Genomic DNA, 13,837 nt, shown 5'->3' with positions numbered 1-13,837 from the left:
AGGAAGTAGAGGCAGCTGCCTAGGGCGCAATGATAGTGGGGCACTGGGCAGCTACCTCTAAAATTTTCTTCTGCCTATCCCTAGTTCGCACACCTCAATCTTACTCCCCCAAAATCTAACAAAATAACTGCCTTTTGCACAAATCCTGCATGTAGAGAGAGGATTTCTGGTGATTTTAATAGAGTGAGCTCGAAAACATCTTCTAGGCAGAAGGAGCCCCCCTATAAGATATGTTGTATGAAAACTGTCAATGAATTATCGGACACCCAACTCGTGCATGAAGGGAGAATGAAAAGAACTATAGTTTATATAAACAAACTGTTGTGTATGGGGGCAGCCATTCAAAGCTGAAAAAGGAGAAAAGCCACAGGATTACACAGCAGATAACAGATAAGCTCTGCACTATACAATGGGATACATCAGAAGTTATCTGTTATCCTGTGCTTGAATGGCTGCCTCCATGGCTACATAGCAGCTTCTTTATATAAACTATAGTTTCTGAAGCAAACTCACCAATTTTACCATTGCAGGGCAACAGCACACTATATTGCCATTCTTTTAAAACACATTCATTTTTTGGTTTTACTTTTCCTTTAAAGGAGAAGGAAAGTTTAAAACGAAGTAAGCCTTATCAGAAAGGTCCTCATAAATATACAAGTAAACCCTCAAAGTAATGCTGCTCTGATTCCCCTGTCAAAAGAAACACTGCATTTATTTCCTTCTATTGTGTACACATGGGCTTCTGTATCAGACTTCCTGTCTTCATCTTAAACCTCCTTGCCCCGGCAAGAGCATGCTCAGTTTGCTCCTCTCCCCCCTCCCTTCTCTGCTGTAATCTGAGCCTAGAGCTAGAAGTGAGCAAGGAGAGACTCAGACAGGAAGTGATGTCACACCAAGCTAATACTGCAGCTGCTATCCTAAACAAACAGAGAGCTTCTAGAGCTTTTTACTCAGGTATGGTAAAGCATTCAACAGAATAAATATAGCATTCTAGCTTGCACTATTGCAGCTAATCTACTGGAAATAAAATGCCTCCGTAGCTTTCCTTCTCCTTTAAGGCTGCTGCTAATAATTCTTTATAGGGTGGGTCAAACTGAATTTGAGAGGGCTGATGCATAAGTGTTTTTTCAAAATTGTTGTGCACAGGCATGTTCAGCATTGTCAAGAAGTATCTAATAAGCAATGCTATCTAACAGCTAATTCTCCACCTATTTAGTGCCTGTCATTTATACTAATTAAGTCAGTACTGATCAGTCTGTGTTAACTAAGCTGGCACCTGTGTCTCTCCACACAGGCCAACACCAAGCCTGTCAGAGCCAAGACATGGAGGATGGACAAATGCACAAATCAAGCACCTAATGAAGGATATTTATATCCGAAACATGTGAGAAATAAAATACACTGAATTTGCTGTGGGTCTCCAGAGTCTATTCTTAAGGATGAATGTGCATCGGCTTCTCTTTACCTGCAGAGAAAATGCTGGTGGAGAGAAGCAGAGGCTGGCTGCCTTAGAATAACGAATAAAAGTCTTCAATCTTTGGGTGAAACTTATCTATAATAAAATGTTTTACAAATACTTGCAAACTCTGGGCCTGACATAAAGGACAATTAAGTCTTGGTAAAGGGTAGGCATATAATTCTAACCACCAGCTGCACTATGTAGTCCTTCAGCAGATGTTTAATAACGGGATAATTATTATTTCTTACAACTAGCTGCATTCTCAGGATTGGCTAGGTTATTCTGTGAGTAAACTACTTTGTTTTGTGATCCCCCCGTGTAGTTTGTAATGCGATCATGATACATTTAATACACAAAGCATATCTCTATTGAGTTGTCCTCTATCTGTTCAGTCTATCTGTACAAAAATCCTAAAAATAGATACATTTTTAAAATAGGTTACTTACTAATTTGTTTTCTTGCATGTAGATCTTCTGTAATTTCTGACATCCTTTAGCTATAACAATCAGTCCTTCATCAGAAATCTTGTAGCACTGACCAAAATGTATGTCTTTCAATTCTTTACACCTTCTCCCCATCTGTAGATATAGACAACAGAATCATCATAATTCTGCAAACAAAAATATTGTTTCATGGTAATACAATATATTCTAGAAGCAACAGAATCACACCAGTTTCTCTTACAAGCCCATTATAAACTGTCAAGGATGCATTCCAACTGGAACGTGAAAGCATTTATTTAAACAATTAAACTGGCCATTTTTTTTCCCAAATTAACAGACAAAAACCTAGACCTACCCAAAAGAGCACTACAGGAAAGAGTTGACTAGAAGACAATACTCCAGTAATGAGTAAAAAGCTCGATGCCATGCACTGCGAAAAGAAAATTCTATAGCTTTTCCACATGGACTGGCTAGAAACCACAATGAATGCAAAGACATGGAATATTATTGAAGGAATTAAGTGAATAGGGAGTCAAAACATATATGTGAGCAACGAGAAGCACAAAACTAACCCAACTAACAGGTATGGGATCCATTATCCGGACACCCGTTATCCAGAAAGCTCTTTTCCCATAGACTCCATTTTATGCAAATAATCCACATTTTTAAAAATGGTTCCTTTTTTCTCTGTAATAATAAAACAGTACCTTATACTTGATCCAAAGATATAATTAATTCCTATTGAAAGCAAAACCAGCCTATTGGATTTATTTAATGTTTACATGATTTTCAAGTAGACTTTTAAGGTATGAAGATACAAATTACGGAAAGATCCGTTATCAGGAATAAGTCAGGTCCCAAGCATTCTAGTTAACAGGTCCCATACCGTACAAACAGCTGAGCATATTACAGTGTGCATAACCATATTTTTAGAGACTTTTAATACCATTCGAACAAAGTGGCCAACCAACTGAATAAGAACAAGAAAGCCAGGGTGTCAGCATACGAGGAGATTAGTTGCCTGCAATACATTAGTATCTTTCCCACCATCATTAATGTAAATTGCTGGTGGGAAAACATAAATGCCACATAGTAGCCCAAAGATGCCTTGCAAAGTAACTTCTAGCTACAAAACAAAGCACAGACGACATGGATGTTTCCCCACCGGCAATTCACATTAAAGGAACGGTAACACCAAAAACTGAAAGTGTATCAAAGAAATTAACACAGGTTAGATAACAGATAAAACACTATTGTACTGGACAGAGCTTATCTGTTATGTGCGATGTAACCTGTGCCTTGTGTCCTTTTAGTTCAGCTTGAATGGCTGCCCCCATGGCTACATAGTAGCTTATTTTGATAAACTATATTTCTGAAGTAAACACACAATATAAATATTGAACTATTCATGCTACAGTTAGCATTTACAAAAGAAAATATAATGCACAAAAGCAACGTGACATTGCCATTCATGTAATTTTGCACAATATAATCCAAACATTACCTGTATAAGTGCTTCATCGGAAAGCTTGTCTTGATTTCCAACATGGACTTTTTGCAGGGATGGGCAGTGAGCGGCGAGGGCAATAAGGGATATGTCAGACAGTTGCTTACATCTGTAAGCAGTGTATTTAACCAGTCCTGGACATTTGAGTGCTACAACGCAGACACCTTGATCAGACACACTGAAGCAATCGGAAATGTTGATTTCGGTTATGTTTTGACTTCTGGATGCAATTTCTTCCAGTATGTTATCTTTAATCTAAAATGGAAAAAATACACATTAGAAACTTGTGAAAAGATTGATCGTGAAGGAAAACGTTACCCCCAAAATGAATACTTGAGCAACAGTTCAAATTAAGTGGCATAATAAAGAATCTTATCAAACTGGAATATATATTTAAGTAAATATCTCTTGCATTGAACCACCATTTCGTGATGGTCAGTGTGCTGCCTCAGAGATCACCTGACCAGAAATACTACAGCTCTAACTGTAACAGGAATACGTGTTAAAACAAAAGACAGAACTCTGTCTGTTAATTGGCTCATGTGGCCTAACATGTATGGTTTGTTTGTGTGCACAGTAAATCATACAATCCCAGGGGGCTGACCTTGTTTTTTTAAAATGGCAATTTTCTATTTATGATAACCCAATGGCACATACTACTAAAAAAGTGTATTATTCTGAAAATGGTTTATTTACATGAAGCAGGGGTTAACATATAAGCTGTTTTATGCAATATATTTTTATAGAGACCTACATTGTTTGAGGGGTATAGTTTTTCTTTAAAAGAATTAAGCTACTATAAACCTGAAAACACAATCATAGTTCTTGTTGCGTGCTGAAAAAAAATGCTCTAATGAAAAAAAAGCCCAACAAAACTTTAAGAAAAATGGTTAGCACCTTCCACTTATGTTTAGGAAGAAATTACAACGTGCATGATCATTAGTATGCAATCAAACAAATTTAGGGAACAGCAGCCCTAACTAGAAACCAGTATAGTATACCCTGTGCATGAACTAGTGGTAGGCTCAGGGAAGCAGTTCTATGTCTAATATCTGCTTCTCTTTCCTGTCCTAGCAACACACATGTGAATCTTTTAGCTGCTATTTATTTATTGCAACATGTAGGGCAAGAGATCATTGTGCTTAGTTAGTTCTGAGGCAATCTCTTTCCATACAGTGTGCATTTCAGAGAAAAAAATGCAGCCACAAAATCAACCTGAGCACAGAGGGACGGAGGCAAGTGGGGGACATGTGTTATTAAAAAAAAAAGGGCACCCTGTTCCCAGGTTCGGCACTGAATGCACTTTCCAGCTCATTAAGGAAGGAGGAATTGTCCTATCACTAAAATGTAACCTTTATGAAATAACTAAGACAAAAAATGTTATAATCTGTATTCATCCCTTGTAAATTAAACCTTGACAAAAGTGAGACTATTGTGATCACAAACAGTAAATAGAAAGAAAGAGCAATGGTACCAAGTGAAAAAAATCTCAATATCGACTGCTGATATTCTTTCTAAGATATTTTTTTTATTTTATTGCCTACACTGTTTAGTGTATCAATGATAGACCATCGATAGATCAATGAATAAGATCAATGATTCAGATACATTGTATGACCATATAGGATATACACCAGAAAACAAAGACAAATGTATGCATGTTCTTCGCATACAATATTTTACCAAATCTAAAGTATTTACTATATTCTCCTAGTGCTTCTGTTAAAATCTGGCGTATGACCAATTTCAATAGGTTCTGTAATCTAAGCATATGGGTGATGTAATTCATATTAACTATCTGACCCAGTTATCCCCAACCAGTGGCTTGCGAGCAACATTCAAGCATTTTATTTTACTCACAGTGGCCTTAAAGCTTATTCTTAAATGCCTGGCTTGGAGGCATGTTTACATACTACTGCATGTAAGCAGTTCATATGGATATGCCAAATTTTGCAAACCTCAGAAACTATTAACCCAGAAACTATTTTCATGCTTGCGTGACTCCACTACACTATGCAAGACCCCCTTCTAAAACCAATCATTGGTCTCAATGCTGTCATTTCATGCTGTGTAATGGAGATGCAGCATATTATGACAATTTCTGTGTATTTATTAATTTCACTGAAGGCTGTAAAACTACAATCCTGTCACACAACACTATTGTACACTGAAGGAGAGCACTTCCTGCTACTCATAATGCCTTAGTTTAGTTTACAACATGAATATATCAGCAACAATAAAAGCAGTCAAAAAGCTATGGGTTTACGATAGAGTTGACAAGGGTGATTCATTGCACCTTAAAAGGGTTATTCACCTTTAAATTAGTTATGACATAGAGAGTGATATTCTGAGACAATTTGCAATTAGCTTTGATTTTTTATCATCTGTGGTTTTTGAGTTATTTAGCTTTTTATTCAGCAGCTCCAGTTTGCAATTTCAGCAACATGGTTGGTAGGGTCCAAATTACCTTAGCAACCATGCATTGATTTGAATAAGAGACTGGAATATGAATAGTAGAGAACCTGAATAGAAAGAGTAATAAAAAGTAGCAATAACAATACATTTGTAGCCTTACAGAGCATTTGTTTTTAGATGGGGTCAGTGACCCTCATTTGATAGCTGGAAAGAGTTAGAAGAAGGCAAACAATTACAAAATGAAAGATAAATAGAGAAAAGTTGCTTGGAATTGGCCATTCTATAACATACTAAAAGTTAACTTATAGATGAACCACCCCTTTAATGCACATTGCATAAAATGTTAAAAACTTAAATATGTAAAAGAAAATAAAAATATACCTTTACTCTCTTTAATGCTTTACTTTATTTATTTCTTGTTTTACTACACAGTACCTGCTGACGATTGCTGAGATCCAACTGTTTCCAGAACTGGGAATCTAGACAGAGATCACGCCAGTACTTGCAGACAAGGGATGCCAAAATGCAGCGCTCATTCAACGACAAGTTAGAAAATATCTGTTTTAAAAAAAAAAAAAAAAAATGAAAATATATACATATAAAAATGTGGTTTATGAATATAAAAAACATGACATTCTTTTTTTTTATTCTATTTATATTGGAACAGATAATGCTACTGTATATGCATATTTATTAAAAAGGTTCTAACACTTGTTGGAATGGAAGACAAAGTGTTTATTTTAAATGGCTGGAGAAAATTACAGTATTTTCCAATCAAGGGATAATTCTAACTAATCAAATCTGCATACAACCATAAAAAATTTTCATAAAAATCACTGCTACTTTCCTCGCTATAAAGTCAGTGATATCTAAAAGACCTACAAAAAACTGCATATTCTTTAGCTTTCTATGTGCTCCTATAGATGAGGCTTGTTACAATTTATTGTAACCTAACCATTGCAACAAGTCTACCCTAATGAATCAGTCCAAAATGCTAATGGAAAAGAACATTTAAAGAAGGCAACCTACATGCACTCATTCTGAAGCCATCACAGATCTGCAACAAGTGTTCCTGGCCTCCATAGTGGGTGCTCAAAATGAAGGAGTGTTTTAAATAAAAAATGCATAAAAAATGAAAACTCTTTCACTGTGTGACTGATGGCAATCATTAGAAAACCAACTAATTCATGCACTTGCATTCCTGTCAGTTCAGCGTAGCACCTTGTACTTTTCCTCTGCTCACATAAACAAATGTGATGGTGCAATGTTGTTATTTTATTGCCATAGCTGGACTGCAAAACAGCCAAGCATTATGGCTATGAAGATTTTCAAGCATTATGTGAATATCTGAAATTAAAACATGTATGAGAGCCCTAGAGATCACATCACGTCTGTTTTTATTTCCAAAGTAAACTGATTACACCACATGTAAATTAAAGGACAAGAAAACTATGGACCATTTGGAATAAAAACATGACCAAAGCTAGATATCTACTAAAGCCTGTTATGCCTCCTTAGCTTAAGACCTATTCAAAGCAATATTGCCTTTTAACACTTCCACCTACTCTTCTGGTAAAAATACCCCTAATTCAGGTTTATAAGTAAAAAATTATTAGTAAAAAATTCCCTCTTTCTGACACACGCTAATTGAGTTGGGCAAATGCATAAAAGGTGTATAAACACTATCCAAAGAGCCCAAAATATATATATATATATATATATATATATATATATATATATATATATATATATATATATATATATATATTTTAAAACACGCAAATGTGATTTTAGAGAATCCTTGTTACCCATAAGAACCGATTTTCATGCAAAACCTCGCTGATCTTGATGCATTGTGAAGTGATGGATTCTGGTAATTGACGCCCCTCTGCTTGGCAGAAAATCTGTGTTCCATCCTCTATACAAACCAAGAGGGACTTCAAGTTCAAAAACTATCACTTTAAAATAGATCAAGGTGAGGGATTAAATAATACTGTGAGCCTAAGTGGGTGGGAAATGCTTTCAATCTGTGGACTCAGGCATGTCTGCAAAAAAGAAAAACTTTTTTTCAGAAGTTCAGATAATGTTTATGTTTAAGCCCAACTGAATAAGCTCATGTCACAAATGGGATATTTCTCTTCTTCAATGAATTTAAGTCTGTACACGTTAAGGTGGCCATACACGGGCAGATAAAGCTGCCGATATCGGTCGTTTGGACCAATTTGACAGCTTATCTGCCCGGCTATGGGGGCTTCCGACGGGTCTTCCCGATCGATGTCGCCAAACTAGCGGATCTTTGAGTCCATGGCCAGCTATACACTAGGGATGCACTGAATCATGAGTATGGCCAAACACTGTACAAGATATGGCTTGACTATCAATGTATTTTAATATTAGTAACATTAAAAATTACTAGACATTTTCGGCATTTCCAGCACTAGTAGTATTATAAGAGACATGTGGATTTAACATTGAGATTTATTTTGCTGCTTCAGTTTAACATTTCTTTTCTGCACTGTTTAAAATGTAAAAACATGCCTTGTCTGCCAGACAACATTGCTTCATAAAAAGTATGTCACAACAGGCACAGTTTTTGTTTTCACTCTCCAAATAAGCTCCAAATGTATTCAAGTCTGTGCTACCCATTGACGCTCTAAGGTTACATTTTCCTTCATTGATTCCAAATAAGGAGTGCCAGCTCAATTATATATTGTAATTTTTCAAATATCATGCAGGTATGTCCAAATAAACCATGCATGCTTACTTTCAAAAAGTTATGGAGTATTTCAGTTATGTTGATTTTACAATATGTAAATGAATTTTCAGGCTGACGCTTACTGTGTACTATGTAAAAAGCATTATCCCTGATTTTCTGTACAAAAACCGCTTTCAAATACATATAAAACCACTATAAATCTACCACGCTAAATCCTATTTAGAAGCTGTTGTAAAGCAAACACCTATTTACTATGCAGTGCTACTGAATATGATGGCACTTTATTACTATGTGTTATTAATAACTTATGGAAGCCTCCGCAATCTTGAATCACCCACAGTTGATGGCAATAACAAGGAGATCTACTAATAAAAAAACAGTATTCTTGAACTGATTGCATAAAATGTAGGACATGCAGTTGCTTAAAGACCAAGCTTTTAGAAGATCCAAATACTGCAATTAAATAATGTTATTCTTCTCTATGTCCCAGTTCACACAACTGAATCTTAACTGTCATAATAAATGCCTTATTCTTGGGCAGATGATTTAATAGCCCACCTCGTTTGGGTGCCACATTGTAAGTCCTGTACATTCAGAAATGTGAAGGAAAACCTCTGTGAACATTAAGATGATATATAAGATGGAGTAATCCTTACAGTATATATTCGCAGTAATTCCCTTGTCGCAATTTGTGCGTTTTCTATTGTCCCTCCCACCCCTAGGGAGACATATTTCACTAGATGTGGGCCCAAGCTAAAGGTAAATTACAGTTGAATTTGAAGGTCAATACTTATCTGCTTTTTTATATATCTGTTACTATGAAAGAGTGGCTGCAAGTTTACAAATTATTTTTTTAACCAAGAATGCTTCACCAAAATAATGGGGGACCTAAATGCAAAATACATGAATGAGCCTTTTGCATATTTATCCTTAATGCTTAACAATATTGTGTTTCCTTGAAGTAACAACGTATCACTTGTAAATTTCCCGTGTCCTATTGTGTGTAGAAAGTACATCTCTTTCCTTAGCTATGTATCTTTTCATATTTTGCTGCATCTCTGGCTTTTGAATTCTTCGCTTTTTAGTCTCACAAGGTAGCAACGCTGTGTAGTCTTCGCAGTCTTAATAGTCTAGGGAACATACTTGGGTGTAGACACCATTTAGTTATATTTATATGTCTGAGGTAAAGGGGATCTAAAACCAAATTATAAATTGATGAAAAGTAATCAGGTGCATTTTTTTTAGATTACATACATTTTCTATTTAACAGTTTCTGACATATTAGCATTTTAGACTGTGAATACCATGCTTTTGGTTCAACAAATAGTCAGCAACCCCAGGGTCAACTGAACTCAGAAAGTGCAACAACCGAGTCCTAGCACTCTGGGCCTTTATAAAGAGATGCTGAGCTGAAGCTTACCTAGTATTTAAAATGTCTAAATCGGCAAATGTCTCAAAAACTGAAAATGAGATGTAATTTGTAAATGTGCTTAGAGGCCCACTCTGTATGTGTTTACATCAATTCATATTTTGGGGTATAGAACCCATTTAAGTGTTAACAATAGCAAATCCCATAACCGTTGACTTTTTATAAACTCTGGTATACATAGGTATGTGCAAGTAGGATGAACTTGATATTTTTGGATATGTATTTTTTACAAGAAAATAAAATCCAAAAACAATCCCAGATATCATCAAAATGTTCACAGCCCTTGAACATAATACTGTAATGCACAAGTTAGTTTATGAAGCCTTTAATCATTCTTTGCTGTTCAAATAGTTTAATTTTTATCTACTACAGAGCTCCAAAAGTAGAAACAGATAGTGGTATAACAACACTGCATCTTCTGGTACCATTGTGGTCATTTAAGTTTTGTCCCACTATACCTTGAGCAGCAAAGATGATGGTAATTGATTAATATGCAGAGGCTCACATGGGCCAAATGTCTCAGAGGATAACCCCTTGTGCGCCTGGGGCTCACTTTCAGAGTAGGAAGGTATTTGCAGATTATACGGAGCATACTTTCTGCTGGAAGACAGAGGCTTAACAGGTGACAATAAAGTGGTAACACAGGGTTCATCCTCTGCAGCAAATGTTTGCCATGTCCCCCCAACGTGGAGCACTGTCAACCCTGGCAGAGTGCCCTGGGAAATCTCTGGCCCAGTGGTAGTCCAGTCTGGAGTAGTTTGTCTTGCTTCAGCAGAGCAGCACATCGCTGGGCCTGATACAGTACAGTCAGGTGGTGCATGCCTTTCTCCTGCAACATAAGAAACAACAGCTTCTGTCTGAGCAGAAGGAGGTGCCATGTGCTCCAGCTTAGATGTATAGTGAGACATGTGCCCCTGCTCAGTTGTACCAATGTGTCCTTCCTCTCTATCCTCAACTGTACAGTGTTCCACTTGTCCATCTCCAGCTGCATGAGGTGCCACTCGCCCTTCTCCAGCTGCATGAGGTGCCACTTGTGCTTCTCCGGCTGCATAAGGTGCTACTTGTCCTTCTCCAGCTGCATAAGGTGCTACTTGTCCTTCTCCAGCTGCATAAGGTGCTACTTGTCCTTCTCCAGCTGCATAAGGTGCTACTTGTCCTTCTCCAGCTGCATAAGGTGCTACTTGTCCTTCTCCAGCTGCATAAGGTGCAACTTGTCCTTCTCCAGCTGCATAAGGTGCAACTGGTCTTTCTCCAGCTGCATTAGGTGCCACTTGTCCTTCTCCAGCTGCATAAGGTGCCACTTGCCCTTTTTCAGCTGCATGAGGTGCCACGTGTTCTTTTTTAGATGCATGCGGTGCCACATGATCTTTTTCAGCTGCATGAGGTGCCACATGTTCTTTTTTAGATGCATGCGGTGCCACATGATCTTTTTCAGCTGCATGAGGTGCCACATGTTCTTTTTTAGATGCATGAGGTGCCACATGTCCCATTTCAGCTGCATGAGGTGCCACATGCCACTTTTTGGCTGTACGAGGTGCCACATGCCCCTTTTCGGCTGCAAGAGGTACCACTTGTGCTTTTTCTGCTGCATGCGGTGCCACTTGTGCTTTTTCTGCTGCATTAGAAGCAACTTGTCCTTTTCCAGCTGCATGAGAAGCAGCTTGTCCTTCCTCAGCTACATGAGGTGCCACTTGTCTTTCCTCAGCTGCATTATGTGCCCATTGTCCTTCCTCAGCTGCACTATGTGTCACTTGTCCTTCTTCAAGTGCATGATGTGCCATTTGTCCTTCCTCAGCTGTTCGGTGCTCCATGGATCCTTCCTCAGCTGGGGTGCAGCGAGGTTGCTTGTAAGGTGTCAGGGGCTGCTGAGACCCCTCGGTGTTCTTGCGCTTGCACACCATGTCTGCAGCTTGTTGTGAGGTAGCGGTGCGGAGCAGTCCAGGCTCCCTTAGTAACTGGCTGCACAGGACACTGCGTCCCCTACTCGCCTTTCCTCCCAGTTGCTCAGCTCCCCTGGGCACAGCACATACCGCCCAACACTGCCTCTTTTCCGATGACAGCCCGGATCTTCTTGATACGGCCCTCAGTCCAGGATCACTGTTTTAAAAGTCCCGCAGTGCCGTTAAAGTGTAGCTCTTTGACTCCTTCCGGAGAACTAATCCAGATGTCCCAAGTCTCATCTCGCGAGACTGTGACGCCACATTAAACGTGTAGCAGCGCACGGAGGTTTCACGTCGCTTCGTTGAGGGAATGATGATGTAAAGTTGCGGAAGGATAGGCGGATTGTTACAGGCGATAGTTTGTGCTGCAGTGGAAAACCGCGGACGTACTCACCAAAAAAAAACAACAACTTTTGCGGTTGTCGACAATGGCCGCTGCCCCCAGATCTTGCGCTTCTCATATATTTACTGTGTAACTGGTGTGGAAATCGTGCTTGTGCTACTTTGTTGTGTTGTTGTGGAGGGAGCAGTCAGACACTATCCTTAGATCTGACACTGGAGTCTCCGCCATCCGTAGTTTGTAAAGAAGTCACACTATTCACTTGTGACAGTGAAGAAAGAGGGAGAACATTATATTCCCTGTGTTTTCCAGCAATTCTTATCTCTGTGGTGTTTATACAAAGGGCCTGTAGGTGTCACTGTGCACAAGACTTATACTGTGCCTATACAGTACTTTCTATACAGCTTAAGGGTAAATTCACACGAGGAGATTTGGGGAGATTTTTTCGTCTGGCGACTAATTGCCTCGTCTTCTGAGCGACAATCTCCCCCAACTGCCTCTGCGTGTTTTCCCATGGGCTATAATGAAAGGTCGCCTGCGCTAAAGCACACGCGGCAATGCATTTTCCATAGTCATCACGGGCGACAAATGGCCTGTAGATGTCACTGTGCACAAGACTTATACTGTGCATACATAGTACTTTCTATACAGCTTAAAAGTGTTAGAGTTGAAGTTACTGTTGAAGTGTAATGGCTGCATGAGCCTGCTAATAAAGCACTGTTATACTCTACTCATCCTCGGCTACTAAAACATAACAATCTCCTCTAGAGCCTCTGCTAGAAATTCACGTTCATCAAAAGTACAATATTTTTTTCTCTCACCTAAGAGCTTCAACTTGTTCCAGGGAACAAAAAAAAAAGAACAAAACAAGGGCTGTATTAAGGGGCAGATTTACCTAGTTTCACGTTTTTTAATGCCCAAAACTATCAAAATTTGACTAGGGAATTGATAAAATTCGATTCGAGTTTTTTTAAAAATGCAACTTTTTAGAAATTTATCACACACTGGCCCTTTAAAAATTCAAATTCAACTATTCGCCAACTTAAACTTGCCGAATTGCAATTTAGCTTATGGAGGATGTCCTGGGATCAATTTTGAGTTGTTTGTAGCCTTCTTGAAAATCGTGTTTTTTGGAGAAAAAACTCGAATTGAATTTGATTTGAGTTTGCAGGTCGATCCTATTCACCTGAGTTTAAAAATCTGATTTTTTTTAATAAATTGCAGTTGGTCACGTTTCGAGTTAATGGGAGTTTTAAATAGCTCCCATAAACTCGAAATTCGACCCTTGATAAATCTGCCCCTAAGAGTAGACTGAGTGAAATTGACCAAAAGTAATTTATTACTCTTGATTTATTACAGTCCTAACTCCAAAGTTTACAGGCTTCCCTCCCTGTCAGTTCTACAGAAGAAAGTTTTGGGGGCCTGATTGATATTTGGGTTGTAGTCCAGTGTTTTATGTGAAGTTTAGGGCCATGTTTATCACAATTTAGGCACAAAATGTGAGCTCATTTAGAAGACAGTACAGGTATAAGACCTGTTATCCAGAATGTTCGGGACCTGGGGTTTTCCGGATAAAGGATTTTTCCGT

At 38.3% G+C, this 13,837-nt stretch overlaps 1 protein-coding gene across 1 annotated transcript in view; it reads right to left on the bottom strand.

Annotated features, from left to right (window-relative positions):
- The window catches only part of fbxl17.L (F-box and leucine-rich repeat protein 17 L homeolog), a 357,109-nt gene extending 345,701 nt beyond the window's left edge, over window positions 1-11,408 (bottom strand). Inside the window, 4 exon segments of the mRNA NM_001127772.1 lie at window positions 1,906-2,037; window positions 3,407-3,664; window positions 6,260-6,382; window positions 10,428-11,408. Of these exon segments, the coding sequence (NP_001121244.1) occupies window positions 1,906-2,037; window positions 3,407-3,664; window positions 6,260-6,382; window positions 10,428-11,339 (1,425 nt within the window). The 5' untranslated portion in view covers window positions 11,340-11,408.
- Between the last annotated feature and the right edge of the window lie 2,429 nt (window positions 11,409-13,837).

This window comes from Xenopus laevis, chromosome 1L (genome assembly GCF_017654675.1).
Source record: "Xenopus laevis strain J_2021 chromosome 1L, Xenopus_laevis_v10.1, whole genome shotgun sequence".
In the NCBI taxonomy this organism is placed as follows: domain Eukaryota; kingdom Metazoa; phylum Chordata; class Amphibia; order Anura; family Pipidae; genus Xenopus; species Xenopus laevis.
This window is presented reverse-complemented; position numbering and strand designations above follow the sequence as displayed.